A 27,390-nucleotide genomic window follows, 5' to 3' on the forward strand; every position below is an offset into this window, starting at 1 on the left:
ATCAAGTGGTACATACCACTTGCACCTGCCACATGAACATGCACATTCACATGAACCTGTACACACACGGACGGACACACACATGGACACATACCAAGAGATAAGTTAATTTAAAGGGATAATCAAGGGTATTTTTCCCTTGGAACATCTCCCTGTCTTAGGAGCTTTCTCCCACTTTTCATTAGTAAATCTAAATTTGATCTGCTCAAAAAAGAGATAATCAGTAAGCCTGGTATGGCTTATAACGTAATCCCAGCTCCTAAGAGTCTGGGTCAACCTGGGCTCCAATGTAGGTTTTGACTCTATAAAATCTTAAATAGCAATAAAGGAATAACGAGTAGCATTTTTTTAACTCCGACTATGGTGTTACTTGGCATTCTGTTAAGTCATTGAAATCTTGTGTGTGTGTGTACATACACTTTTAGGTCAAATAACAGTAAGGGAAGTTTTAAAACCCTGTCTCGAAAAACCAAAAAAAAAACAAACAAAAAAAACAAATAAAATTATGTTTAAAAATGAGAGATTTAAAAAGATTCATCAGTCATCATTAAAATGAAAACGAATATCCCTTACCTACACTTGAACTTTCTCTTAATTTTTCTATTTCACAAAAGCCATGAACTCCTTTCTGCAGTAGAAATGTAGCTTTATCCTAATCAAAGTGACCCTTCCCAGCACCTGGACTTTATCTTTTGAAGTATAAGCTATGAAATAAATCTACCTTCTATGTTTATAATAATTCTGCATTTGTCCCTTAGTATCTATGAAGGAGTGGCCCCAGGACCATTGCAGAGTCTAGAATCTATGGAGTATTTATATATAACTTGCTCAGCCTATCCTGTATACTGTAAATCATTGCTGCCTTACTGAGATAAAGTGCAACAGAAATTGCTGTTAAACTGTTTTACTTAGAGAAAAATGACTAGAACAGTGTTTGTGCATGTTCAGCACATGTGCAGTTTTTTCTGAATATTTTTCGTCCATCACTAGTTTAATCTATAGACATAGAACTTACAGATGTAGTGGCTGACTGCATTTTGATAACTGTTAGCTCATAGGTGTCTAGACTTGAAGATCTTAGGTTGTTTATTGTTCTCCAAATGGATTCGTTGGCGATTTCATCCTTGTATACCTAAGATCTATAAATTATATTTTAATAATTCAAAGTGTAACTCAATTTTCTTTTCCTCTTTAGGTCTAGACAAGTCTCTTCAGCAGCGTCTCCTCACTGATGGAGAATTACTTTCAAGCCGAAGCTTACAACCTGGACAAGGTGTTGGATGAATTTGAACAAAATGAAGGTGAGAATTTACATTGGTAAATCTATTTGAATTTGATATAGAGACTGTGAGAATAAGAGTATGCAGTTCTTAAAAGAAATCGGGGTTGGAAAAATGACTCAGCAGTTAAGAGCACTGGCTGCTCTTGCAGAGGACGCAGGTTAAATTCCCAGCACCCATGTTGTGGCTCACAACTGTCTGTAAATCTAGTCCCAGGGGATCTGATGCCCTCCTCTGGCCTCCACAGGGACTAGGCACACAATTGGGACACAAAGATATATGTAGGCAAAATACCCATACACATAAAATAGAATGAAATAAATCTTATGATATAATGACAATAATACATAGTATATTTTAGAGAGGAAATTAGTATCTCTTACCATTATATGCCAGATACTTAAATATTTTAAACTTAATGTTTAAGACAGTTCCATGAAGGTATTTTCTCATTTCCTGTTAATTTTATTTCCTTATTTAAAGAGAAAATGTATAGTAAATGGCCAACTCTGTAATCTTAGTATTTGGGAACCAGAGGTAGAAGGATCATCACAAATTTAAGATTAGCCTGATTCATAAAGTGAGTTTGAGGTCAACTAGGGGTACATAGATAAACTCTGTACTCCACTCCCCCACCCCAAAGTCCAAGTATGATGCTTGCCTGTAATTCCAACACTTGGTCAGTAGAAGGAGGCAGGAGATCAGGAGTTTAAGGCTTGTCTTGGCCGGATAGTGAATGTGAGGCCAAGTATAAACTACATGATACTTGTCAACAGAATGAAACATACACACGTGCGCACACACACACACAAGCACATACACACATGCACATATATTAAACTAGGTAATTAACATGTCTAGGTAGTAAGTAAAACTCAGTCATTCCTGTTTCAATAATATTATTAAACATTCTTGTAAAAAATATATCTCTTTTTATTTCTAAGATACAGCTTGGAAATATTATTTTTTAAATATTAAGTCTTGTAGACTGAAGTTTCTGTCTTGGCTGGCCCTACAGCCATTCAGTCCCAAAGAAACACACATAGGTTTATATTAATTATAAATTGTTTGACTTATTAGCTCAGGCTTATTAGTAACTAGCTCTTACATCTTAAATTAACCCATAATTCTTACCTATGTTTAGCCATGTTGCTTGGTACCTTTTCTCAGAAAGGCATTCTCATCTTGCTTCCTCTGTGTCTGGCTGGTGACTGCATCTCTGCATTTCCTCTTCCCAGAATTCTCCTAGTCTGGTCACCCTGCCTACACTTTCTGCCTGGCTACTGGCCAATCAGCATTTTATTAAACCAATACTAGTGACAAATCTTTACAGTGTAGAAGAACATTATTTCACAGCAAAGTCTCTACTAGCCTAAATCTGAATTTAAATTTAAGAGTGCCTTGAAGTCAGAGGTCTACCTGTCTGCCTCCCAACTGCTGGGCCATTTTTAAATTTTATTTAAAGATAGGGTCTCATGTAGCCTATGTTTGTCCTGACTTGTCATGTAACTGAGGATTACCTTGGATTTCTGATTGTTCTGCCTCTGCCTCTGTAGTGGCTAATGGTGTGTGCATCATGAGGCCTGGTTTTCTGTGATGTTGGGGATTAAACCCAGGCCTCATGCATGATAGATACCTAAGCCTTCTCCCAATCATGCCACACCCCTCTTTGTAAGTCTGTTCGTGAAACATTCTGAAGTTCTGTGGATTTCACTGTCTACCTTGCGTTGCTTCTTTTCATAGTTTCCTAGGCTGCTTATCTTCTTGGCCCAACTGATTTAGTTGTTGTTCTCTTAAATCTTACATTTGGCATTTTGCTTTTCTTGTTTTCCCTTCTTATGAATCCTTACTTTTGATAAAACGCTTGAGACCTAGTCCAGTTCCTCCATTTAGTGAATTCAGGGTCGTCTACCTCATTCTAAAATTTATTTTTTATTTTTGTTTGTTTGTTTGTTTCAAGACAGGGTTTCTCTATAGCTTTAGAGTCTGTCCTGGAACTAGCTCTTGTAGACCAGGCTGGCCTCGAACTCATAGAGATCTGCCTGTCTCTGCCTCCCGAGTGCTGGGATTAAAGGTGTGCACCACCACCGCCTGGCTGAATTTATTTTATATTCCCACATAACAATTTTTAATACATATACTAATTAGCTATTCATGTATATTGTATCTATGTCTTATTTTCCCAACTAGAATATGTGCTTTGTGGAGACATAAGGTATTGATCTTAATGCTATATAAACCAAATGTTTTTATTCTTTATTACTTTTGTGTATTTATTACCTACTACCACTTGACACTGTGCAAAGTAGGCCTTGCACTGACGGAATGAAATGGTTCTGCCTTCAGAAATGATTCAGTAGGTGAAAGAGAAGGTAAATAAGCTATTGCATTGTAGTAAAGACTTTAATAAGGTCTATGGTGCAAGGTGTTACAATTATAGCTGAATAATTTCAACACCATGGTTATCATTTACTGAAGACAGAAAGAAGAAAAGGCACTAAGTGCATTCATTTTTATTTCTTTAACTCATTTAGAGATACAAAAATAGCACTATAATCTGAGAGAATAACTCATAGTTATGATCTGTTACAAAGGAAACAAATGTTAGATGAAATTATGTTTTTTGATATACTAGAAATTGATACAATAGTTAAATACCATTTTTCCAAATCTCCTTATAAATATAAATTTAATTAGTAACATTATTACAAGCAGAATTTCACATGTTGTAGCAAACTTTTAAAAACTTCATGAGAAAATGTAAATATATACAATTTATACTGGGAATGGTGGCGCATGCCTTTAATGCCAGCACTTGGGAGGTAGAGGCAGATGAATCTTTGTGAGTTTGAGGCCAGCCTGATCTATATAGAGAGTTCCAGGACTGTGTCTCAAAACGACAATTAAAGAGACTAGTCTAATAAACTTAAGTGCATCATAACCCATGGGCAGCAGTGATTAGTACCCTGCCATTTTTGTTTAGTTTATACTTTTTCTGTATCTCGGTTTCATTTTTTAATGTTCTTGAAGGTTTTTTGGTGTGCGAATGTGTGTTTATGTGTGTGTGTAAGAGAGAGAGAGACAGACAGAGAGAGATAGAAAGAGAGAGCTTTTATATACATAGGTGTTTCTTGTCTATGCAGATGCTTGTGGAGGCCATGAGTCAACATTATATCTCTTCCTTGGTGATCTCTAACCTTATTTTTTAAAACAGATATCTCACTATTCCCAGAGTTCTTTCCAGCTAGATTGACTTCTCAACAACCCTTTGGGATCTGCTGTCTCTACTCCCCATTGTAGGTTACAGCTGGACAGCATCGTGCCCCAGCTTGTGTCTGTAGTCTTTTATGTGACTTCTGGGAATCTAAACTGGGTCTTAATGCTTGCACAGCTACCCTTTTACCCACTGAGCTATCTCCCTAGACTTCTTTTTTTAAAATAGGGTTTTTTGTATTGCCCAGGTTAGCCTCAAACTCAGGATAGAGCAAAAGATGACCTTGGACTTGTTATCCTCCAGCTTCCTGCTTCTACCTTCACCTCCCTAGACTGTGGGTATTCACCAACACAGTTTAGCAGGACTGGATGTGGACTGAGGCTTAGTAAGCATGTTAGGCACTCATATCCCAGCTAAATCTTTAGACCCATTTTTAAAAGTTTTTAAAACTTTATAATTACTAAAATGCCTAAATTTTAATTACACAGGGCTACTGGGTTTTGTTTGTTTTTCTTGTATTTTGAGACAGGGTCTCACTCTGTTTCTCACTTGGTTTGAACTTACTGACTCGGTTTTTCTCTCACCTCAGGCTCCCAAGTAGGTAGCACTACAAGGTTGACTGCACAGTTTAGCAAATGGGAACATCCGTGTGACCCACACCCAGTCATACTGTAGACTAGAAGAGAGCGCTAGACTCCACAAAAACATTTTCACTCAATTACCAGTCTTCACTACTGTTCCATTATCTGTGCCTTGTCTTGTACACAGATAGTACAGAGGTGCTTCCCCACTCCTGGGTCTGCCGATCAGTTTAATTGCATTATTGTTTATCAGTCTAATAACAAAATTAAATGTCGTAAGCTACATGTTGGGGTGACATTTGTCATGGTCCAGTCATGATGAGTTAATATGTTTTAGGGTAGGGACATGTGGACTAGAAATGTTAGGAAGAATAGAAAGTGATACAGAAGAAATACAGAGACATAGGATAGTACAGGGAGAGCAATTCAGTGAATACTGAATCCTGAGTCTGCCCACGTTTTTCTTACGCTTATATACCCAGTACAAAAGGGGGGGGGGGGAGAAGGCAAAGGACTGCTTTAACATGACACAAAGGACAATCAGAACAATTACTTGCTTCAGTGTGTAGTAGGGAGCTGCGGGCCTGCTTTTCGTCCTGCCCGGCTCCTACACGGCTAGCTTTATACCCGAAATAATTACACGGAAACTGTATTCTTTTAAACACTGTTTGGCCCATTAGCTCTAGCCCTTACTGGCTAATCTCATATCCCGATCAACCCATCTCTAATAATCTGTGTAGCACCAGTCTTACTGGGAAAGATTCAGCATGTCTGACCTGGCGGCTTGCTTCATCGTGTCTGCCTCTGAGAGGAGCTGCCCTGCATCTGCCCGGGAGAGGGGAGCATGGCGTCTGAGCTCACTTCCTCTTCCTCCCAGCATTCTGTTCTGTTTACTCCACCCACCTAAGGGATGGCCTCTCAAATGGGCCAAGGCAGTTTGTTTATTGACAAATGACCTTCCTCCATCATCAGTGCTTGAGACATCAAGCCATTAATTCCTGAAGCAAAGCATTTTGACGTTTTGGGCAGGATATGCAGCAAATACACCCTAGACCAAGTATCCTGTAGGCAGCCACTCCCTATGTCAAACTTCCTATTTAAAAATGAAGGAACAGGAATAGGCTTGAATTCTCTGACCTTTGGTCAGGATGGAGCAGATCCGTCCCTGTGGGTCATCTTTATGGCAAAACACTAAATAAGCACACCCTAGGTCAGTTTTTTGTCTGTAGCCACATCTGTTGTTAACAACTTTGAAAGAGTAAAAGTAAGATCAACCTCTCTGACCTTTAGTTAAGGTGGAATAGGTTAGCATCTGTGTGCCTCCACAAGTAAATTGACCTAAAATTCTTTTGTTGTTTGAAATGTTACCATTTGTTAACAGACAATTATAGGGCATTGTCTTAAGTGTGTTTTATGTCTAGCTAAAGATTAGATTCTGTCATATTCTGAGAACATTTTGTCTTCAAAGTATAGTTAGAAATGCTGATTAGGTAGCCTTAAGTGGCTTTTTTCTGGTACCAGCAAACTTACTGTAATTACTTTTTATATTTTTTCAGATGAAACAATTTCTCCTACTTTATTGGATGCAAAGTGGAATAAGATTCTAGATCCCTCTTCTTGCCCACTGTCTTTTAACCCTGCATTGACCAGTGTGAACGAACCTGTAGTTTCTAGTGAGGCAGGACCACAGCTGAAAGTCTTCTCTCTGGCTGGCTCAGCTCTCCTTACGAGGGAGGAAGAAGATCCCTGTGCTAGCGAACAGGACTGTAGTCTAAATCCAGAGACTGACACAATGTGGATTGATGAAAATGCTGTGACAGAAGACCCACTGAGTAAGAGAAACTGTGATCGCGATGACCAGTTTAGCACTGTGGAAGTGGGAGAGGAGAGCTGTGGAAGCCTCACTTGTCTGCCAGACGAAAAGAATGTTCTTGTTGTAGCTGTCATGCATAACTGTGATAAAAGGACACTGCAGAGTGATCTGCAGGGTTGTAACAATTATAGTAGTCAACCCCTTATGGATTCTTTTAGCTGTTCACTGGATAATGAAAATAGACAAACTGAACAATTTAGTTTTAGTATGAATGGGTCCACTGAAAAAGGTATAAACTCGGAGAAACAAATGGATGCTGTGACTAAACCAAACCCAGAGGGGGATTCTGTTAATCATCTCTGTGCTGCTTCATCCAACAGTGCAGCCAGTATCTCTTCACCTTCACGATCAAAGGCCGATGAGAATGTAGGCAGAGACCCTTCCAAACGTGCAGTTACAAGCTTAGGAATTAATTCATCCCAGGGAGTGGATGGAGGGTCTGCCATTAAAAAACAAGAGACTTATATGCCAGAAGAAGACCTCGCTGGCAAAAACAGCCCTTCTAGGACAGAGCTATGGAGCCCAAACTCCTTTTCCCAGGAAAGTGAAGAGATCATGACAAAACAAGAGGCAGCAGAGGAGAGGACGGTTGGAGTCTCCCTCCCCTCTGGTTTATCTTTGTGTCTCAAGCCAGAGACATCTGCAGTGTCTGGAAGGGACAGTTGTGAACAGTCTTCAGATTGCCTTGTGTCCAGTGAAGCTAGAGCTGATGAAGATGAAGGTATTAAGCATGAAAAAAAAATTGGCACTACAGAACTTTTTAATGTGACAGACCATTTCTCTGATTCTCAGATGACTAATTGGAAATTAACAAAGTTAAATGAGAAGAATGACAGTCAAGTAAATGAAGAAAATCAAATGGTTTCACATATTAGCCAGCCTGAGGACAGTAATAGTGGAGGAGAGTGTATTGGGATGGCAGATTCAGATCTGGATTTCAAAGGAACATGCGTGAATGAACGTGAAGGACGTGATTTCTCCACTGTTAATGATGCACCAGCAGCAAATTCTCTACCTAATGGTTGTGATTCCTATGGAATGCAGAGCCCAATTGTTTCTTTTGTTCCAAAGACTCTACCCTCCAAAGAAGATTCAGTAACAGAAGAAAAAGAAATAGAGGAGAGCAAGTCAGAATGCTACTCAAATATTTATGAACAGAGAGGAAATGAGAATGCAGAAGGGAGTGGACTTCTTTTGAATAGCACTGGAAATATAATGAAGAAAAATTATTTACATAATTTCTGTAGTCAAATACCATCAGTACTGGGGCAGTCTTCCCCCAAGATAGCAAACCTGCAGTCTATTAGTGTTCCTTTTGGTGGTGCAAGACCCAAGCAACCTTCTAATCTTAAACTTCAGATTCCAAAGCCATTATCAGACCACTTACAAAATGACCTTCCTGCAAATAATGGAAATAATAGTAAAAATAAAAATGATATTCTTGGAAAATCAAAACTTGGGGAAAATTCAGCAGTCAGTGCATGCGGTGCATCTTTGGGAAGCATCTCTGTGACTGATACAAATGGGGAACATTTAGAAAATTATGAGGCTGAGATCTCCAGTAGACCATGCCTTGCATTAGCTCCAGATAGTCCAGATAATGACCTCAGAGCTGGTCAACTGGGAATTTCTGCAAGAAAGCCATTCACCACCCTGGGTGAGGTGGCACCAGTATGGGTACCAGATTCCCAGGCTCCAAACTGCATGAAATGTGAAGCTCGGTTTACATTCACCAAAAGGAGGCATCATTGCAGAGCCTGTGGGAAGGTAAGCTGCATGTGTTATCCCAGGAACTTGGAGTGTTGTGTAATGCGGAACCAGAAATTAAAGCAGGATTAAGTAAATTTAATTCTAGTTGAGATGATAATATAAATTGTAGCACGAATAATAAAAACCTAGTAAACAGATACTAGGGTTCAGTCTGAAGATCAGAAAAGCAAAGCAGCCAACCACTGGCTCTTACATCTACCTCAGACTGAAAATGGACAATCCTGCTTCCACAAAGAGCCTGAGACCAGTCTCCTCCCGTTTTATATTCCTCTCTAGTGCTGTGATTAAAGGCATGCACCAACAGCAGCTGGCCTCTATGGCTAACTAGTGTGACTGCTGGGATTAAAGATGTGTGCAACCACTGCCTGGCCTGTATGGGTTTGCCCTGACTTTCAGGCAAGCCTTATTTATTAAAACACAAATAATATACCACTATATTTCCCCCTTTTTGTCTAAAATAAAAAAGAAGGCTATAACTAATGTAAGAAAAACTATATACAATAAACACAATAACTATATACAATATATACGATAAATACATCAACAATTTTGTACTTAATTTACTTTCTATCATAATTTGCTTTCTGCATCTGGTAAACAAGGAAAACTATAATTATCTAATCTTCAGTTCCCTCAAAGACCCAAGAAGGAAATAATGTTAACTGAGTAAGCAGGAAGTATGAGCAAACGATTTCCAAAAAATGTGAGAAATGTCAGAAACAATTGGCTGCCTAGACAGTCACCCAAAGTTTCTCTGCAATGTTGGGGCATCCATCTTCATCTTACAGGCCTAGCATATCTGACAGACTTTTCTGTGAAGCAGGATATTCTGAAGGTCTGTCCCTCCTTGTCTTGACAATGTTTGTCAATCACTCTCTTTTGTGTCCTGCTTGTCCAATTAGGACAGCATAATGTTAGTAATTGAGGCAAGGGCATTTCTTGCCCAGTGACTGACTTTTGCCACAAAGAAAGTAAGGTCCATCTGGAGTTTCTTTGATTCCCATCATCTTCTCTGAAGTAGATTAGTGCTGTCAGGAAGATATGTCTCATTGTCATTTAAAAAACAAAACAAAAACCCCCTATGTTATTAAAACATCTTAAATGCCATATTCTGTAGATCACTGAAGTGTTTGAAGATGACCTGTCTATCTAAAATAATCTTTGTTTAACCTTGAAAACATGCCTAGAGTGACTACAAGGTTGGTTATAATAGATGATTAACTACTAAACTGAATTTCCTTATTTTCATAAACAGTTGGCAATAATAGTTTTCAGAGACTAGAAATTTACATTACATTGTTAAATGAATTTTGTAGGTCCAATACAAGAGTAGAAATGTATGTACAGTGTGTTCTTACAAAATTAATCACAAATTTGTATCACTATACAAAATTTGTGTATAATATACAAAAATCCAATCCAATGTAAAACATTTAAAGCTGGTAGCTTTTAAAAAGTAGATTCAATAATCTACCTTTTATCTTATATCTATATCCTCCTTTTTTTCTTTTCAGAGTAGATTCAATAATCTACGCTTTTATCCTATCATGTCTATATCCCCTTTTTCCTTTTCAAAACAAGAACCTTGAATCTAATCTCCTTTGTTCAATTTTCCTCCTGACTACAAAATAACATCTTATAACCAACCCCTTTGAGCAATGACAAATATCCATAACCCATTGAATGACCCAAAACTACCCACCCCACTTCTTGGGAATATGAAATCATATTCTTAAATTTACTTTCTGCTGTCTGGGGGAGATGGCATCTTTAGGGGATCCTGAAAAGAGAAAAATGGGCTAATTGTCACGTCCTGGGAGAGGTGGTATTTGTTGTCCAGTCTCTGTGTAATGGAAGTGCGGGGCTTGTCTCAGGTTTGGCTAGAGTAGACTGTGAGGCTGGATCATCTCAGCTCGCCACCTCAAATTTTTCTGAGCAGTTTGTAGTCCAAAGCCAATCTTTAGGTGGTGTTTTTCAGCTTAGTGTGTTATCATAGTCCTGAAGGAATCATCATTGTGGAACCCCATCTCCTTTTTGAGACTTCAAAGGTCACTGTTAGGCATGGTCAATTTTGTATCATCTGGTATAAATTTAGTGGTTTCAATATGTAAAACAACTCTTTCTGCATATTATGAATTGGTAACTATTTTGAGGTTCTTTAAAGTTCCTTAGTACCATGAGGATAGCATATAATTCTGACTTTTGGACAGAATCATAAGAGCTTTGATCCATTTTGCTTAAATTTTTTGATTTATAACCTGCCTTTCCTGATTTATTTTCATCAGTATAGAATATAGTGTAGGGACTCCACTTATTGGTATGTCCTGTCCTGTACAGTGTAAGGAAGGATCCATTTAGTTCTCTTTATAAGTTGAATTCTTTGCTTTTGAGATAGTTGTTGTTGATCTCTCCCAAAAAATTACTACAAGCTCCTTGCCAGGGGTTGCTTTCTTCTCATATTTTGTCAATTTTATCATTATTAAAATGTACTATATTTTCTGCTGGGTCTATTCTTGCTAATTGATAGTCTTAATTTTCCTCCTAGAATTAACTCAAAGACCTTTTCCACATAAATTTTTAATTTCTTACTCAGTTTATGTTGTAAAAAGATCCATTGTAAGATAATAGCTTTTCTCTGCCTTAAAATTCCCGTAGGGGACTGTCTAGAGGGTAATATGACCAGAATGCTGTTAAGGTTTGGGGGATCTACATGATCCACATGTGCCTTCTGTAATTTCTTGTCAATCAAAGTCAGTTCTCTTCAGCATCAGCTGGTAATTTAAGTCCTTGTCACCATCTAAGGTTTTGTTTAAATTAATCAGGTCATCAGGATCTGTCCTAGTAGTGGGCCATAAGTTGGAAATGTCTCCTAGCAATCTTTGGAAATCATTAAGAGTCTGCAATTGATCTCTCCTAATTTGCACCTTTTCTGGTTTAATTTTTTGTAAACTATTTTATAACCTAAATAACTAATAGAATCTCCTCTTTGTATTTTTTTCAGGAGCACTTTATAATCTCCAACAAAGCAAAATTTTCTTTCCTTCTTCAAACATTTTTTTCTAAATTATCTACATGTGAATCAGATAGCAAAATGTCATCCATGTAATGATAGACTATAGATTCAGGAAATTGTGTAGATATCGTTTCCAATAGCTGACTTACAAAATATTGGCCCAGGGTGGGGCTATTTAACATTCTCTGTGGGAGAATCTTTCATTGATATCTCTTAACAGGCTCAGAATTATTGTAAGTAGGCACTGTGAAGGCAAATTTTTCTCTGTCCTTTTCTTGTAAAGATATGGTGAAGAAACAGTCTTTTAAATCAATAAATACAAGAGACCATCCTTTAGGAAATAGGGAAGGCAAAGGAATTCCAGACTGTAGAGATCCCATCGGCTGAATCACCTTATTAACAGCTATTAGATCTGTTACTATTCTCCAGTTTTCAGGTTTCTCTTTAACAAGTACAGGAGAATTCCAGGGGCCTGTTGATTCTTCAATATTCTGAGCATCTAGTTGCTCCCAATCCAGCTGTTCTAAAGCCTGCAGTTTCTCTATTGTTAAAGGCCATTGCTTAACTCATGCAGATTTGTCTATCAACCATTTTAAAGGTAGGGCTGTTGGTGCCTTTGGAAGATCAGCAGTTATTGTGCCCTGTTCTTATACAACTGAATGGTTGGTGGCTAGTCTTTATAATATCTTTGGATACTTTTCCCAGAAACATACATTAATTTATAATTTGTTTCTAAAATTGGGGGAGTGTTAATCTGAGTATTACATTGTTGTAACAAATCACGCCCCCACAGATTCATTACTATGTTAACCACATATGTTTTTTCCAATCCTCTGTTCTTCTGTCCCTATACATTTGACCCATCTCACTCTGCTTTATAGAAGATAATGTCCCAATCCCTAAAAACTGAACATATACATCCTGTAGAGACCCATTTGGATGACAAGATTCTGATGAAATTATTGTTAGATCCACACCTGTTTCTACTAGACCTTCAATGACAATGCCATTTATTCATATTTTTAATTTTGGTTTTTGTTCATTTATAGAAGCTTGCCAAAATACTCACATTATAGTATCTCCTGAATTTGCTGTTCTCTTTTTTATAGTTGTTCTATTATCCAGAGCAGTATGGTTTCTTACAATTGGCATTAGGTTCACTAATTGCTCTTGGAAGGTGTTTCCTCTGTGAAACAGCTGAATGGGATTTGGCATGGAGTTTCCTGATGGCAAAAGATTACCTTTACTATTCCTCATTGATCTACATTTATTAGTCCAATGCCTGCCTTTCCATACCTTCTGTATAATCCAGAAAGGAAGGGCATTCTGAATGGATTATTCTTTTTTAAAAAAAATTGTTGCCGGGCGTGGTGGCGCACGCCTTTAATCCCAGCACTTGGGAGGCAGAGGCAGGCGGATCTCTGTGAGTTCGAGACCAGCCTGGTCTACAAGAGCTAGTTCCAGGACAGGCTCCAAAACCACAGAGAAACCCTGTCTCGAAAAACCAAAAAAAAAAAAAAAAAAAAAAAAATTGTTTCCAGTAATGCTCTATCTAGAATTCCTTTTAAGGTGACCTTGTTTGCCACAATTACAACATTTGACATTTCATTTTTTCCCTCAAACCTCTGGAAATCACCTCTCCTATCGAGAATTGGAGGTTCAGTTATTATTTGTATAGCTTCTGAATTTGGTATCATTCTGTTTACTGCTGATACCATCTTTGTAAAAAATCCGTGAAGGTTTCTTTTGTGCCCTGTATGACTTTAGTAAATGATTCATTCTTCTTTCCTACTTCTTCAATTCTGTCTCAAGAATTCAAAGCTGCTACATGGCATAAAGCCAGAATGTGATCATAATATAGAGATTGCTTTTCTATAGTAGCATAATTTGCTTCTCCAAGAATTTGATCTTGGGAAATTTCCATACCTTTGTCATTCAGTAGTCTTAGCATCTTCTCTAAACTACATACTCCATTGCAGTTGTGAGTCAGGCTCTAAACAACTTTATCCAATTCTATCCAGTCTTTAGTGATAATTCTACTACAAACTGACCACAAGTTTAATATCTTCATCACTTACATCTAACACTGGCAGAGGAGTCCATTCAGCTCTTACGCTATCATTTGGCAATTCCTGTATGGTTACTGGATATATTAAGGTCAGTTGTTTGAAAACCTAAGGCTGTTCCTCTCTATTCTTATAATGCAACACTGAAATTGATGCTTCATTAAATTCCTCTGGTTTTGAATATCTCTGTGATCTATTTTATTAGGTTTTTCTAAGGACTGTATCTTAGCACTTAGGTTAACCAACTTTTTTAGTGATAAAACAAAAATGATAAAGCTGATAATGTTTACAATTGACATTACATAATCTTATCTAAATTAGGTATCCTCTCATTTAATCATTCTGTTTTCAAACTGTCTAGCATGTCATCATACAGAGACCCAAATCTCTCAAATGTAATGGTATTTCCCGTTTTTTAATGTGGGGGAAAAAACTCTCTTCTAACTAATTTCTCCCTTTAAGAATTCCCAATTGTCTTACCAAATCTGCCGCTGATATTGGTGAAGATTTGAAGCTTATTGCTGCTGTGTAAAACAGTAAAAGCCTGACTGGATTTTAAGTCAGCTACTTAGTTTGGCAGCAGCCTGAGAAGAGGGTTCAAGGACAACCCACCAGGAGAGAAAAAAGAAAAACCTAGCTGGTAGGGCAGTGACTCCAGCCATGTGTAGCTTCAGCCTATGGCAGTGGCTGTAAAGCACAGCTAAATGGTCTTTTTGTGAATTTGAACCCCAAATTGTTGGATGTCAAATGTAGCACGGACTAATAAAACTCAGTGACAGATACTAGGGTTCAGCCTGAAGATCAGAAAATCAAAGCATGGGCTAGAGAGATGGCTCAGTGGTTAAGAGCATTGCCTGCTCTTCCAAAGGTTCTGAGTTCAATTCCCGGCAACCACATGGTGTCTCACAACCATCTGTAATGAGGTCTGGTGCTCTCTTCTGGCCTGCAGACATACAGACAGAATATTGTGTACATAATAAATAAATAAATAAATAAATAAATAGAAAGAAAGAAAGAAAGAAAGAAAGAAAGAAAGAAAGAAAGAAAGAAAGAGAAAGAAAGAAAGAAAGAAAGAAAAAATCAAAGCAGCCAGCCTCTGGCTCTTACATCTACCTCGGACTGAAAATGAGTGATCCTGCCTTCACGTATCCTAAGATTGAGACTGAACATGAGACCTGTCTCCTCCCATCTTATATTCCTCTCTAGTGCTGTGATTAATGGCATGCACCACCGCTGCCCGGCCTCTATGGCTAACTAGTGTGGCTGCTGGGATTAAGGGTGTGTGCCACCACTGCCTGGCCTCTATGGCTGACTAGTGTGACTGATCTTCAGGCAAGCTTTATTAAAACACAAATAATAAATAGCCTTTGAAAGCTCATTTCTGGTGAGTTTCTATATGAAACATGAGCTTGCCAATCATTACTGGGTCTTTTTTTTTGGGGGGGGGGGACTGTTGCCAGATTGTTTGCTGTCTCAGTTTTCTATGAAGAAAAGTGAATTGTGAATTAAGGAAGTGGTTTGTTTTTGTGGTTTCTATATAGATAGATACTTGGTTAAGAGGATGGTTTGAAATAAGGAAGCTCTTCTTTCAGCTTAGGACATATTTGTGATTGACTTTTTATTTTTTGTTGTTGTTTTGTTTTTATATTCTTGCTAATTTATTTTTTTGAAAAAAGAGTGTGGCTATGTAGCCCTGGCTGATCTGGAACTTCCTTTCTAGAGACCAAGCTAGCCTCAAACTTGCATCAGTTCTCCTGCTTCTGCTTTCTGAGTGCAGGGGTTATAGACATTGCAATCAATGTGGTCAGTGGTTGTCTTTATACTTTTTATACTTAAAACTTTAATTTACATTGAGAATCAATCCTATACTCTTTTTTTTACTTTAGTTTTGTTTTTTGTGTCTTGATTTTTTTTTTTCTCTGTGTAACAGTCCTGACTATTCTGGATCTTGTTTTATACGTCAGACTGGCCCCGAACTCACAGAGATCCACACCCCTGTCTCCTGAATGCTTAGATTAAAGTCGTGCGCTAGCACTGCCCGGCAGATATGGTTATTTTTAATGAATGTATTGCTTTCATATATGTGTACCTTGTTGTGTCTGGTGCCCACAAAAGTCAAAAAAGGCATTAGATTCCCTGGAAATGGAGTTGTGGATGGTTGTAAGCCACTATGGGGGTGTTGGGAATTGAACCCATGTCCTCTGCAAGATCAGTGATTGCTCTTCATTGCTGAGCCATTTTTCAAGCCTGATCTTATGCTTGTAGAGTTTTTTATTGTACCAAATGTTCTGCAGGTTTATATAAATACCTACACATATTTTCTTTCATATGACTTTAATGTAAATATTTGAAGGCTATATATAACCTTATTTTTTTCAAGGATGGATATATTTCTTAGCTATTTCCAAATTCTGTTAATAACACAATTTGGGTTTTTTATGTATTTATTTTTATTTCTGTGTCTTCATGTTTGTATACCATGTGTGTGCTGCTGCATATGGCCCGTGGAGGCTAGAAGAGGATATTGGATTCCCTGGAACTAGAGTTACAAGTGTTTGTAAGCTGCCTGCTTTGGGTGTTGGGAGCTGAACTTGGGTCCTCTGGAAGAGCAGCCAGCACTCTTAACTAATATTCCCCTGGTAAAACCATTCTACTCAAGCTAGGAATAGGAGCAGGTTTAGCTAACAAATAGAATATAAAATATTTAAGCACTAAACACATTATTTTCTTTAAACTTTAAGAGAACAAAAGCTCAGCCTCAACTTTAACTTCTCTCTGCTCCCATCACTGCTTTAATCCTTCTAGTAATCCTTCCTTTTTTGTCATTCACCTGTACATGGGGGTATGTGTACGTGTGTAGAGGCAAGGGCTGATGTCTCCACCCAATAAAATAAGAGTAAGTAAATGTGTAAAGGAAAAAGGAAAGGGAACAAAGGTCTGTGATAGACTCAGTTAGCTGAGGTCACTCTGTGGGAAGAGTAGCCACTGAATGGTTTGAGTGTATTTTCTGGCAGCTAACAGAAGTGCTATTTTTCAAGGTATCAGTTAAGAGAGCTACACTTTAGATTTTATTTTGCAATAAGTTTCCATTTCTGATTAATTTGTCATACTAGCTTCTTCACCAAGGTTCATTTAAGGCATTCATAATCCCATCACTTATATTAAAAAATAGCTTGGTGACACATATAATATCAAAGTGGCATATTGAAACATGATCTGGATTAATTTTTAATATGATTCTAAATGGGTTTCCTTCTCAGACATTTGAATTTATAGATATTGAAAGACTGAGCATTTGTAAATATAGCTATAAACTGTCATATCTTCTGCATATTATAAAATGGAAAACAGCCAGTTTTTTATTTTATGCACTTATTGTTCCTAAGCTTTGTTTATGAATTCATACAAAATACTTTACATCAATCTGAGGGTTTTTTGTTTGTTTTGGTTTTTCAAGTCAGGGTTTCTCTGTGTAACAACCTCTGCCTCCTGAGTGCTAGGATTAAAGGCATGCACCAGCACCGCCCAGCTATTAATGTCTTTTAACCTTCCTTCCTCATTTTATCCTGGTAAATCTTAAAGTCAGGCAATTTGTAAATCTCTTTGCTGCTAACAACTGCAAGTAATAGATCACATAAATTATTCATCATTGCCAAAATATTTTTATCTATCTAATTTCTGTTATTGTTTTGAGAGAGAATCTCAGTATGTAGCCCTGACTGTTCTGGAACTCACTGCCTCTGCCTCCCAAGTACTGGGATTAAAGATGTATATCACTACCACTTTGCCTGCCACAAGCTTTTTCATAGTTGCCATGGCATCATCAGAGGCAGAGAGACTGATTATATGTATTTAATTTGAATTAATATTTTATAATAAAGTATATTGAAGAGCAGGCGAGATACCTCACTGCATAGGAGCGCTTGCCCTGCAAACTTAGTAACCCAAATTCAATCTCTAGAATCCATGATGAAGAGAAAACAGGCCCTGAAAGTCGTCCTCTGCCTCCACATGCGTGCCTACATTCACATATACACAGTGTACACAGACAATAATAATACATTTAAACTGTAAACTATAGTAAAGAACAAAATGTTTACATGGTTTTGTGAAAATTTTTTACTGAATAAAAAAGCATTTCAAAGATGTTAAATATTTATCTGTAGATGTAGCTCGTTTGTTGGTGTCTGCTAACATGTAGAGCTCTGCCTTTGATGTCTAGCACTGCATAAATAAGGCAAGGTGCTGTGCCCCTGTAATCTCATCACTAAGAGAAGTGAAGGCAGAGATGCAGGAAAATTAGAAGTTCAAGATCATCTTTTTCTATATCATGAATTGTGGACCATCCTGAGTTATACAAGACCATTCTCAAAGCAAAATAATAATAGTCATCATCATCACAAATACTTGTCTAAATTAAAAATTGAAAATAAACTGGGGATAAAATGAAGAACATTTGTATATGTACATTGTATATGTGTGTATACACATCAGGGAGTCAGGCATGTGCATATGGAGAGCAGAGGTCCACATTGAGTGTCCTTTCCAGTTGCTTCCCACATTATTTTACATTATTTTTTGAGACACTGTCTCTCACTAACCCCAGAGATTACCAGGATTATTTGTAACCCTAGAATGATAATCCATTGCATAAATGTACATTTTCTTCTTTCATCTGTTCATGGACATCTAAGCTGCTTCCAATTTCTGGCTGTTAGGAACGGAGCAGCAATGAACATGGATGAGCAAATGTCTGCAGTAGGATATAGAGTCCTTTGGGTATATGCCCAAGAGTGGCTTAACTGGATTTTGAAGTATATCTATTCCCAGGTACTCAAGGAGCCACACTGATTTTCATTGTGGATATGCCATGATTTTCAAAAAAAAAAAAAAAAAAAAGTAAATATACTTCAAAAAAGAAAAGTAAAAAAATACCTGGTTTTAAAATTTATTTTAGGAGTAACTCCCTATTTTATTTATTTATTCACTTATTTATTTGGTTTTTCAAGACAGGGCTTCTCTGTGCAGTCCTAGCTGGCCTAGAACTCATTCTAGACCAGGATGACCTTGAACTCACAGAGATCCACCTGCCTCTGCTTCAGGAGTGCTGGGGTTAAAAGCATGGGCCACCACTGCCTGGCTGTGATTTCTTATTTTAATATTTTAAATGCATGTTGATTTTTTTGTTAAGTTACAGCCATTGTCTTATGTTTGAGAATTTGGGCAGTGAATACAGAATAACCTTCATAAGATCTTTGGCAGAACATTAAGATAGATAATGTTTTGGTTTATACCTTCAGTGATCAATTTTCTTAAGACTTGCTTTTGTCCTTGAATGTTAAAACAAGGTCACTGGCTTTTCCTTAAAAAAAAAAAAGTATAATACTTATATTAAAAGTTGATTGAAGCATGATACTAAGGTCATTGTGAAGATCAAAAGAGGTCAGTGTCTTTTTATTGTGTGTGCATACGATATGTGCACAGGTGTCAGGTCTTATATAGAGATTAGAGGATAACGTTGTCCTCTAACTTATGGATTCTGAGATTAAACTCAGATCACCAGGCATGTCTAGCAAGCACCATTATCCTCTAAGCCATTTCACCAGCCCCGTGGGATCAGTATTTTAAACATTAGAGATACACTAGTTGGCAGTATAGTTTAGCTGGCTAGCCTTGAACTTTATTTAGAATTAATGTAATCTAGTTTAGAATGACCTTATGACTACTTACCTTACATTCTTTATTTTAGCCAAGGCACTCTGTGCATCTGTAAATGGAGGGGATAGTACTTAACTTGCACATTTTCAAGTAGCTAAGATTTATTGAGCCCCTTGATGGCTCACTACTGTCTGTTAACTCCAGTTCCAAGGAATCCAGTGCCCTCTTCTGGCCTACATGGGTACCTGCATGTATGTGGTAAATACACAGTACATAATCTCTCTTTTGGTTGGCTCCACTCAGTTCCTACATCTTTGCTCACCAACATTTGGAAGTTAGATATCCTAGGTTTACCATTGCAATGTAGACTTCAATTTCTTAGCTTCATACACAGCTCACTCAAGAGCACCATGCAGAGAACCTGGCCATTCTATTCGTGGTCTAATTGACCTTTTGTTTGCCTCCTTAGCACAACCCTTTAACAAATCATTCTGATGATATTAAATTCTGCTGTGCACTTGAGACAAGCCTAGCTCTTGTTGACCGCAGACACGGCGGCCTCTGTGATTTTATAGCTGAATTCAGGGAAACACATCCTGCCTCTGTTCTCCAGCAGCACATTCTGGAAGCTCCATGTTTCCAAACATTTTCCTTTCAAATTAATAGTTTTCAAATGAGCTTTCAGTTTTATGCCCTGGAGCTTTCTTGAGTGTAGTCACCTCCGCGAGCAGCCATCCCCAAGCCCCCGTGGAGAATCTGAGACCTTCCTTTAGTTGTGCTGCTCTTACAGCCACACCGGCTTTGCTTGCACCTGCCCTTCTACCCTTCCCACACCCTTCCCTCACCAAGACGCACGTTTTTCATAGTCTCTCCTACATTCTCTGTACTCTCACTTTATTTTAATTTAATTTTTATTTTTTTCGAGATAGGGTTTCTCTGTGTAGTTCTGGCTTATCTGGAACTCGCTCTGTAGACCAGGCTGGCCTCGAACTCAGAGATCCGCCTGTCTCCGCCTCCCAAGTGCTGGGATTAAAGGTGTGTGCCACCATCATCTGGCTTTACTCTCTCACTTTAAATCGGTCTGAATTAAACAGTGAGTTGAAACTGAAGCATTGTTTTACAATATTTTGTAACTTACTATCCCAAATATCAGTTCATTTGTAGTTCAGCCTTCCCAGATTTTGCAGACATGGGCAGAATGTCCCCAGGTACTTTCTCAGAATGAAGCGTGAATGGCTTTTACTCCAACTCCTCATAGAGTTTTTCCTTCTGAAACATTATTGTCTACATTTTTAATTTTTAAAAAATTTTTTATTGGTGAGTATGTATGTACATATGCATATATGTAAATATGTGTGTTCAGGTGCACTCTTCTGTGTGCACATGTGGAGGCCAGAAGCTGATGTTAGGTGTCTTCTGCTGTTGCTTTCTGTTTACTTGTTTGTTTAGTGTATTCGTGTGTTATGTGTACTTGTGCATTTTTCATATTCACTGGTGTGTGGCTGTGTGTGTGCAGGAGCCCATGTGTGCACCTGGTTTTGTAGGCTTGAGGTAGATATCCGGTTTCTTTCTCAGTCACTCCACCTTTTATATTTTAAAACAAATATTGTTGGCGGGGCATGCCGTCCATCCATGGTGCACATGTGGAGATCAGAGAATGGCTTACAGAGTCTGTGCCTTCCACTCACCATGTGGGCTCTGGGGATTCTAACTCAGGTTGCCAGGGTTGGTGGCAAGTGCCTCTACCCATTGAGCCATCTCCTTTGTATATTGAGGGACTATCTCAAGTCCAGATCTTGCCATTTTGGCTAGTCTTGCTTGTCAGGTTACTCAAGAAAGAAATCCTGGGCAGTGGTGGCACATGCCTTTAATACCAGCACTCAGAAGGTAGAGGCAGGTGGATCACTTGAGTTCGAGGACAGCCAGGGCTACACAGAGAAATCCTATCTCAAAGAACCATTAAAAAAAGAAGAAGGAGAAAAGAAATCCATTTCTCTCCTACTAAGATTACGGGTGAGCTGTAATGCCCACCTAGATTTTATGTGGGTTCTGGGATCCAAACTTGGGCCAACCATACTTGTGCAGCAAGCACTTTAACTGCTGAGTCCTCTCTCCAGCCCTACTGTCTGCATTTATTAGCATCCAGGATAATCCATCAAGCTTTGCTTACAGCGTTCAGGGATTTCCCTGGCTCACAACTCCACACACCTCCAAACCACATTGTCAGGCTTGTGACAGCAATGGTGCTGTTCCTGATGCCATTTTTCTGTACTTCTTACATACCCTGTGCCAGAATGCCTGGAGGAAACTGCTTGAGGGAGTGTTACCAGTGAAGTTAGAGTCAAGACTCGGGCCCTTGCAAACCCAGGACCCTAGGTTCAACCACCCCTCTTCAATAGCTGAGTTAACACAGACAAGTACTAGTGACAAACCAAGAAAGGAGATTTATTCAATATGACTGTGTTGGGAAGAGGAACAAATAAAGAGATCCAGTGACATCTCCCCCATGCCCCAAAAGAGTGTCTTCTAGGTTTTATCATGAAGTTTGGGTTTAAACAGGAGGCAAGAGTTTGCATAGCTGAGGCCAGTCTGTGTTCTCTTCTGTCATTGGCCCATCTTTGTCGTTTCTCCACTCTCATCTGGAAGGCGACAAGTTGTTAGAACTGTGAAAAATCTCTTCTTGGGAGACAAGTTCTTCCTCTGACTTTAGCCTTTTCCTTCTAGTGTGAGACTCCTGGGGGAATTCCAGTTTGGGGGGCTTTTTTTTTTCAGTAGTGAAATGCAGGACAGACAGAGGTGTCGCCTTAGCTTGTTCTTGGCAGATGGTTACAGGAGGAAGGGTTTGTTTTGGCTCTGGTTCAGGGAATACAGTCTGCCAGTGACAGGGAAGACATAGTGGTAGAAGTGACTCACAGCTGCGGCAACAGGAACAGCAGGGTGCTTACATTGAGTGACAGCGAGAACTCGGAGAACTAGGACCAAAGCTGGAACTAGGCGTTAAGCACACATGGCTTGGCTCTCCTCCTGTTAAACGTAAAAGTGCTGTGCTCGTCACTATCACCAATTGGGAACCAACTATTTAAATGAGCAGATACTAGAGGCACATGTATTTCATTCATATTTATTATTTAATGCATTTAATTCATATTTAAGCCATGATGGCTTTATTGGAGGGGGTTGCACAATGTCAGTCTCAACCTCGTAAGAGCCTAAGACAAGGGCTGGAGATATCGCTCAGAGGTTTAAAGCACTGGTTGTTCTTCCAGAGGTTCTGAGTTCAATTCCCAGCAACCACGTGGTGGCTCACAACCATCTGTAATGAGATCTAGTGCCCTCTTCTGGCATGTGTGTACATAATAAATTAAAAAAAAAAAAAGAGTTTAAGACAAAGAGTCTTGATCTTCCCTCACCAAGGTTGTTATCACTCTACTGAGGGATCATGACCTAAGCACCTCCAAAGGTTCTATATCATAACACGATTACTTGGGGTGTTAGGATCTTAACATGTGTTTGAAGAGACACTATCTTTAAGACCATAATACCTGTCTGCTACTTAACTGTTATCTGTAAATGACTGTCCTTCATAGACATTTTTAGGTGAAGTGAGCCAAACAACATATGTAAAGTGCTGAGTATTCTTACAGTTTACCGTGAACTTGAATATGTCATCCAACTGTCTGTGGTGGTTAATTTGATTGTAAACGTGCTTTGATTCGAGCCTTGCCTAGGTAATAAGGAAAGAACACTCTAGCTATAAATTTGAGGACATTTCTATAGAGGATTAACTAAATCGAGGCCACCCTCCCAGTGTGGGTGGCATTGTTTCATGGGTAGGAGGCTGATTTTAGAGAGGATAAGGAGAAAGCCAGCAACTCAGGTATTCTCCCTTCTCTAGGTCCTGGCCACCATGATACAGACAAATGCCCTCCACTTTCATTGGTCCAAATCTCTGAAACTGAACCAAAATAATCTTCCTTCCCTTAAGTTATTTTTCCCAATTATTTTGTCTCAGTGCTGAAAATTTAGCAAACACACCGCTAAACCCAGTTTCTTAGCTGGATGTGATGGATCATACCTGTAGTCCCAGCAGTTGGAATGCTGAGGCAGGAGGATTGCTATGACTTCTAGGCCAGTGTTGGCTACAGAGTGAAACTCTCCAAACAACAAAATTAGAGACAAACCCAAGTTTCTTCCTGGGTGAGGTACACTACACCTTTTTTTCTATGAATATCTCAGTGGATTTGAAAATGCAACATGGTGGTGCACACTTTTAATCCCAGCACTGGAAGACAGAGGCAGACGGATCTCCCTGAGTTTGAGGCCAGCCTGGTCTATAGAGTGAATTCCAAGACAGCTAGGACTATACAGAGAAACCCTCTCAAAAGAAGAATGAAAAAAGAAAAAAAAAGAAAAACCTTTGGAAACTAAATTGGTAATTGTAATAGCTAGGTTTGTCAGTTTTACCTAGTAGGAAGAAAGCTGCTACAGCTAATGTTAAGTTTGGTCTGACCCTTCTTCTCTTGGTTCAACTTTAGAAGCATAAGATAGTTCCAGGCCGTGAAAACTAGGGTAGAGTTTATTTTATTGGGAACAGCTTTCTTCCTCTGTAAAGCTATGTGGTAAGTGACTAACGAATCCTCAAGAAAACAAATCCTAACAGGAACCTGAGGAGATTTTGCATGGTGTGGAAAAGGGAGGAAGGAAAGTTCCACCTAAGCTCAGAAGGTGAGAATGTGGTTGGCTGGCTGGCTCTGCTGTCTGCCTTGGCTTGATATAGCTGCAGCTGTGCTGGTTTTTATTATTCAGTTGTATGCTTTAATTCTTGTCCTTCATAACAAGCTGGTGTGCGTATTAGGTAATAGAAAATAGAACTTAAAACCCAAAACTTGACTGGGTGGTGGTGGCACACACCTTTAAACTCAGCACTCGGGAAGCAGAGGCAGGTATATTTCTTGTGAGTTCAAGGCCAAGTCTGGTCTACAGAGTGAGTTCCAGAGCAGCCAGGGCTGTTACACAGGAAAACCCGTCTTGAAAAACCAAAAACCAAAACAAAATCAAACAATAACAACAGCAAAAAACAACCCCCCCCCCCCAAAACCAGAACCTGTTGTGAGGAGGGCCTGCTTGTTCATCCTGGCTGCCCAGATAACTTAGCCCCGAAATACCACACAGAAATTGTATTAATTGAATCACTGCTTGGCCCATTAGCGCTAACTTCTTATTGGCTACCTCTTACAACTTGGTTTAACCCATTTCTATTTATCTGTGTATTGCCACATCCTTACCAGGTAAAATTCCTAGTGTCTGTCTCCAGCGGCTCCATGGCTTCTCTCTGACTCTGTTTTCCTCCTCCCAGCATTCAGTTTCATCTTCCCCGCCTACCAAAGCTCTGCCCTATCAACAGGCCCAAAGCAGTTTCTTTATTAACCAATGAAAGCAACACAAAGACAGAAGGACCTCCTACACCAAGAACCTGCCATCTTTAGTCATTTCCTTCTCCTGTATAATTCCTTCCCAAACAGAAATAGGTCCAAGAATCTCTTAAATACTGCTGTTATGAGAAATTTGCCTAAGGGTAACTAAAGTCTTGTTTTATTTTTCCTTGATATGTATTTCCTGTGTGACCATGGCCAATATTTTTATTTTCATCAAGTTTTATTGACTTGTTATTGATACACTTGTAAATATCACTCTTGATTTTGAATTCCAGCTTTCTGAACTTCTGTGTTTTGATTCTGTTATATGATAGATAACGTGGTTCGCTCTTGATCAGTATTGGTGAGTGTTAGTTCACTTCTTTTATACTGTGATCCTGGCAAGTTCAGTATATTCTTTTTCCTCCCAGGTTTTCTGTGCCTCCTGCTGTAGCCTGAAATGCAAACTGCTATACATGGACCGAAAGGAAGCTAGAGTGTGTGTAATCTGTCATTCAGTGCTGATGAATGGTAAGTGTTGAAACAGATCAATGCAGTCACTGGGGGAGAAAGAGAGAATTCCTGTGAAGTTGCCACCTCCTCCCCCCCCCCCCCGTAACTCGCCTTCTCAAGTGCTAGAACTGCAAATGAAGTCCTAAGCTTAGTCTCCATGTTTTGAAAGTGCGTTAGCATTGCAGATTCCCATGTCAAATTACCGAGTGATGGCTAAAGCTAGATAAGTTCTGTGGGAAGAATGAAGCATTTGAGAAAATGGTGTTGTACAGCTCTGTGTGTCCCTGTCTTGTGAGGAGGGGTGGGTTGGTGAAGGCAGAGATATCAGGCGCTTATAAGAAATCTCACACTGGCTCAAAACTGAGAGATAGACAGTTATTTATTTAGGGGGGAAAGTTACAAATCAGGATTCTCTGCTTAAACGGTTGATGGAGATGAGATCCAAACAATCCAAACAAGCAAAATGGGAACCAGGGGGAGGAGAGGAGGGGCAGGATGACTTGGGCATCTGGGTAAATAGTCTGTGAGGCCACGCCCCAGTAGGCGGGTAAGCCTTCCTGCGGCAGGTTGAAATGCCTTTGACCACAAAGCTGTACGATACTAAATTTGAGACAAGGTTCTTCTTCCCAGAACTTTTTATTTTGTTAGAAATAAATATTTTAGGGGCTGGAGAGATGGCTCAGTGGTTAAGAGCATTGCCTGCTCTTCCAAAGGTCCTGAGTTCAATTCCCAGCAACCACATGGTGGCTCACAACCATCTGTAAAGAGGTCTGGCGCCCTCTTCTGGCCTTCGGGCATACACACAGACAGAATATTGTATACATAATAAGTAAATAAATATTTAAAAAAAAAGAAATGAATATTTTAGCATCGAATAGAAATATAGTATTAAGTAGAAATATTAGTAGTTAGCATCAAGCAGAAATTTGTACTTATTTTGCCAGTGGCTTCTACAAAACAGTTTTTACGTGGGGAAAAAATACAGCCAAGGGAAGGAAGATAAAACTTAATCAGTGTTCATCTTATATGGGACTAGAAATAAATCCATGGACATTTTAGTTAAAGGAAGAAAAAAACAAACAAAAATACTAAAATCCTTGAATAGTCTCGTGAAGAAATGCAGTAAAATTTACCAGGTGATAGTATTTTCTCTTTGAATGGGTCTTTGTACGGTTGCTAGAACAATCCCACGTAGACACAGTGTGGAAACAGGACACCGATGTCGCCTGTGTCCCAGTAGTGGCGTCCTGGAGACTGGATTTTATCTGCTCTCAGATCCTCCTGCTCTGTCTGTCTGCATTGCTCATAGTGATGTTTTCCTGTTGCTGGCTTATTAACCTATTGCATGTCAGTTAATCTGATCTGTTCTAATATCCTATGATCTACCCAATTTCCTCCCATTTCTGAATTCTTAGAATTTTGATGAAACATGAATCATTCTTTCAACTCTTAAGGATCACTGTTTGGATGATGATTATTTCATTGAGTTACTCAATTTTTATTCTACTACTTTTATTTTTGAACACATATCCACAGACAAGAATATACAGCTTACTAGCAATACTTAATGCCTCTTTTATTTGATGAGGTCTTCCAACTTGATAGCAGTTTTTTTTTTTTTTTTTTAAACTTGGCATAGCTAAAGATGAAGGAAATGGCAGAGGATTCGTATGGAATCACTCACTTTTTATTAAACCAAGGAGGCCCTTAACAGGGGATCCTAAGGTAATTACTTCTGGTTTTGCCAGTGTCTTTCCTCTTGCATGGCTTAGCCTGGTCTCTTTCTGAGTATTTAAGTTGATGCTTTTCAATGTTCCCTCTTTTCCCTTCTCCTGTTCTCTTCCTCTCCTCTTCCTGCCAGTGCTTTCAAATGAGCGCAGCTGTTACCAGCCTAGAGGAAATAAGTATTCAACATAGATAGGCAGAGTCTTTTGGATCACTCTTTGATGTTGGATGAGATGCTTTGTTTTTTGTTTTAAAGGTGCTTAATTAAAATTAGTTTCTATTC

General features: G+C 38.8%; 1 protein-coding gene across 4 annotated transcripts in view; it reads left to right on the forward strand.

The window, feature by feature from the left end:
- The window catches only part of Zfyve9 (zinc finger FYVE-type containing 9), a 136,440-nt gene that overhangs the window by 48,868 nt on the left and 60,182 nt on the right, over positions 1-27,390 (forward strand). For all 4 annotated transcript variants that reach the window (XM_057784647.1, XM_057784646.1, XM_057784645.1 and 1 more), the window contains 3 exons: positions 1,196-1,301; positions 6,632-8,715; positions 25,301-25,400. In XM_057784647.1, coding sequence (XP_057640630.1) covers positions 1,232-1,301; positions 6,632-8,715; positions 25,301-25,400 — 2,254 coding nt within the window. In that variant the 5' untranslated portion in view covers positions 1,196-1,231. The remainder of the gene's footprint in view (positions 1-1,195; positions 1,302-6,631; positions 8,716-25,300; positions 25,401-27,390) is intronic.

The sequence above is a fragment of the Chionomys nivalis genome, chromosome 11 (genome assembly GCF_950005125.1).
Source record: "Chionomys nivalis chromosome 11, mChiNiv1.1, whole genome shotgun sequence".
Taxonomy (NCBI): domain Eukaryota; kingdom Metazoa; phylum Chordata; class Mammalia; order Rodentia; family Cricetidae; genus Chionomys; species Chionomys nivalis.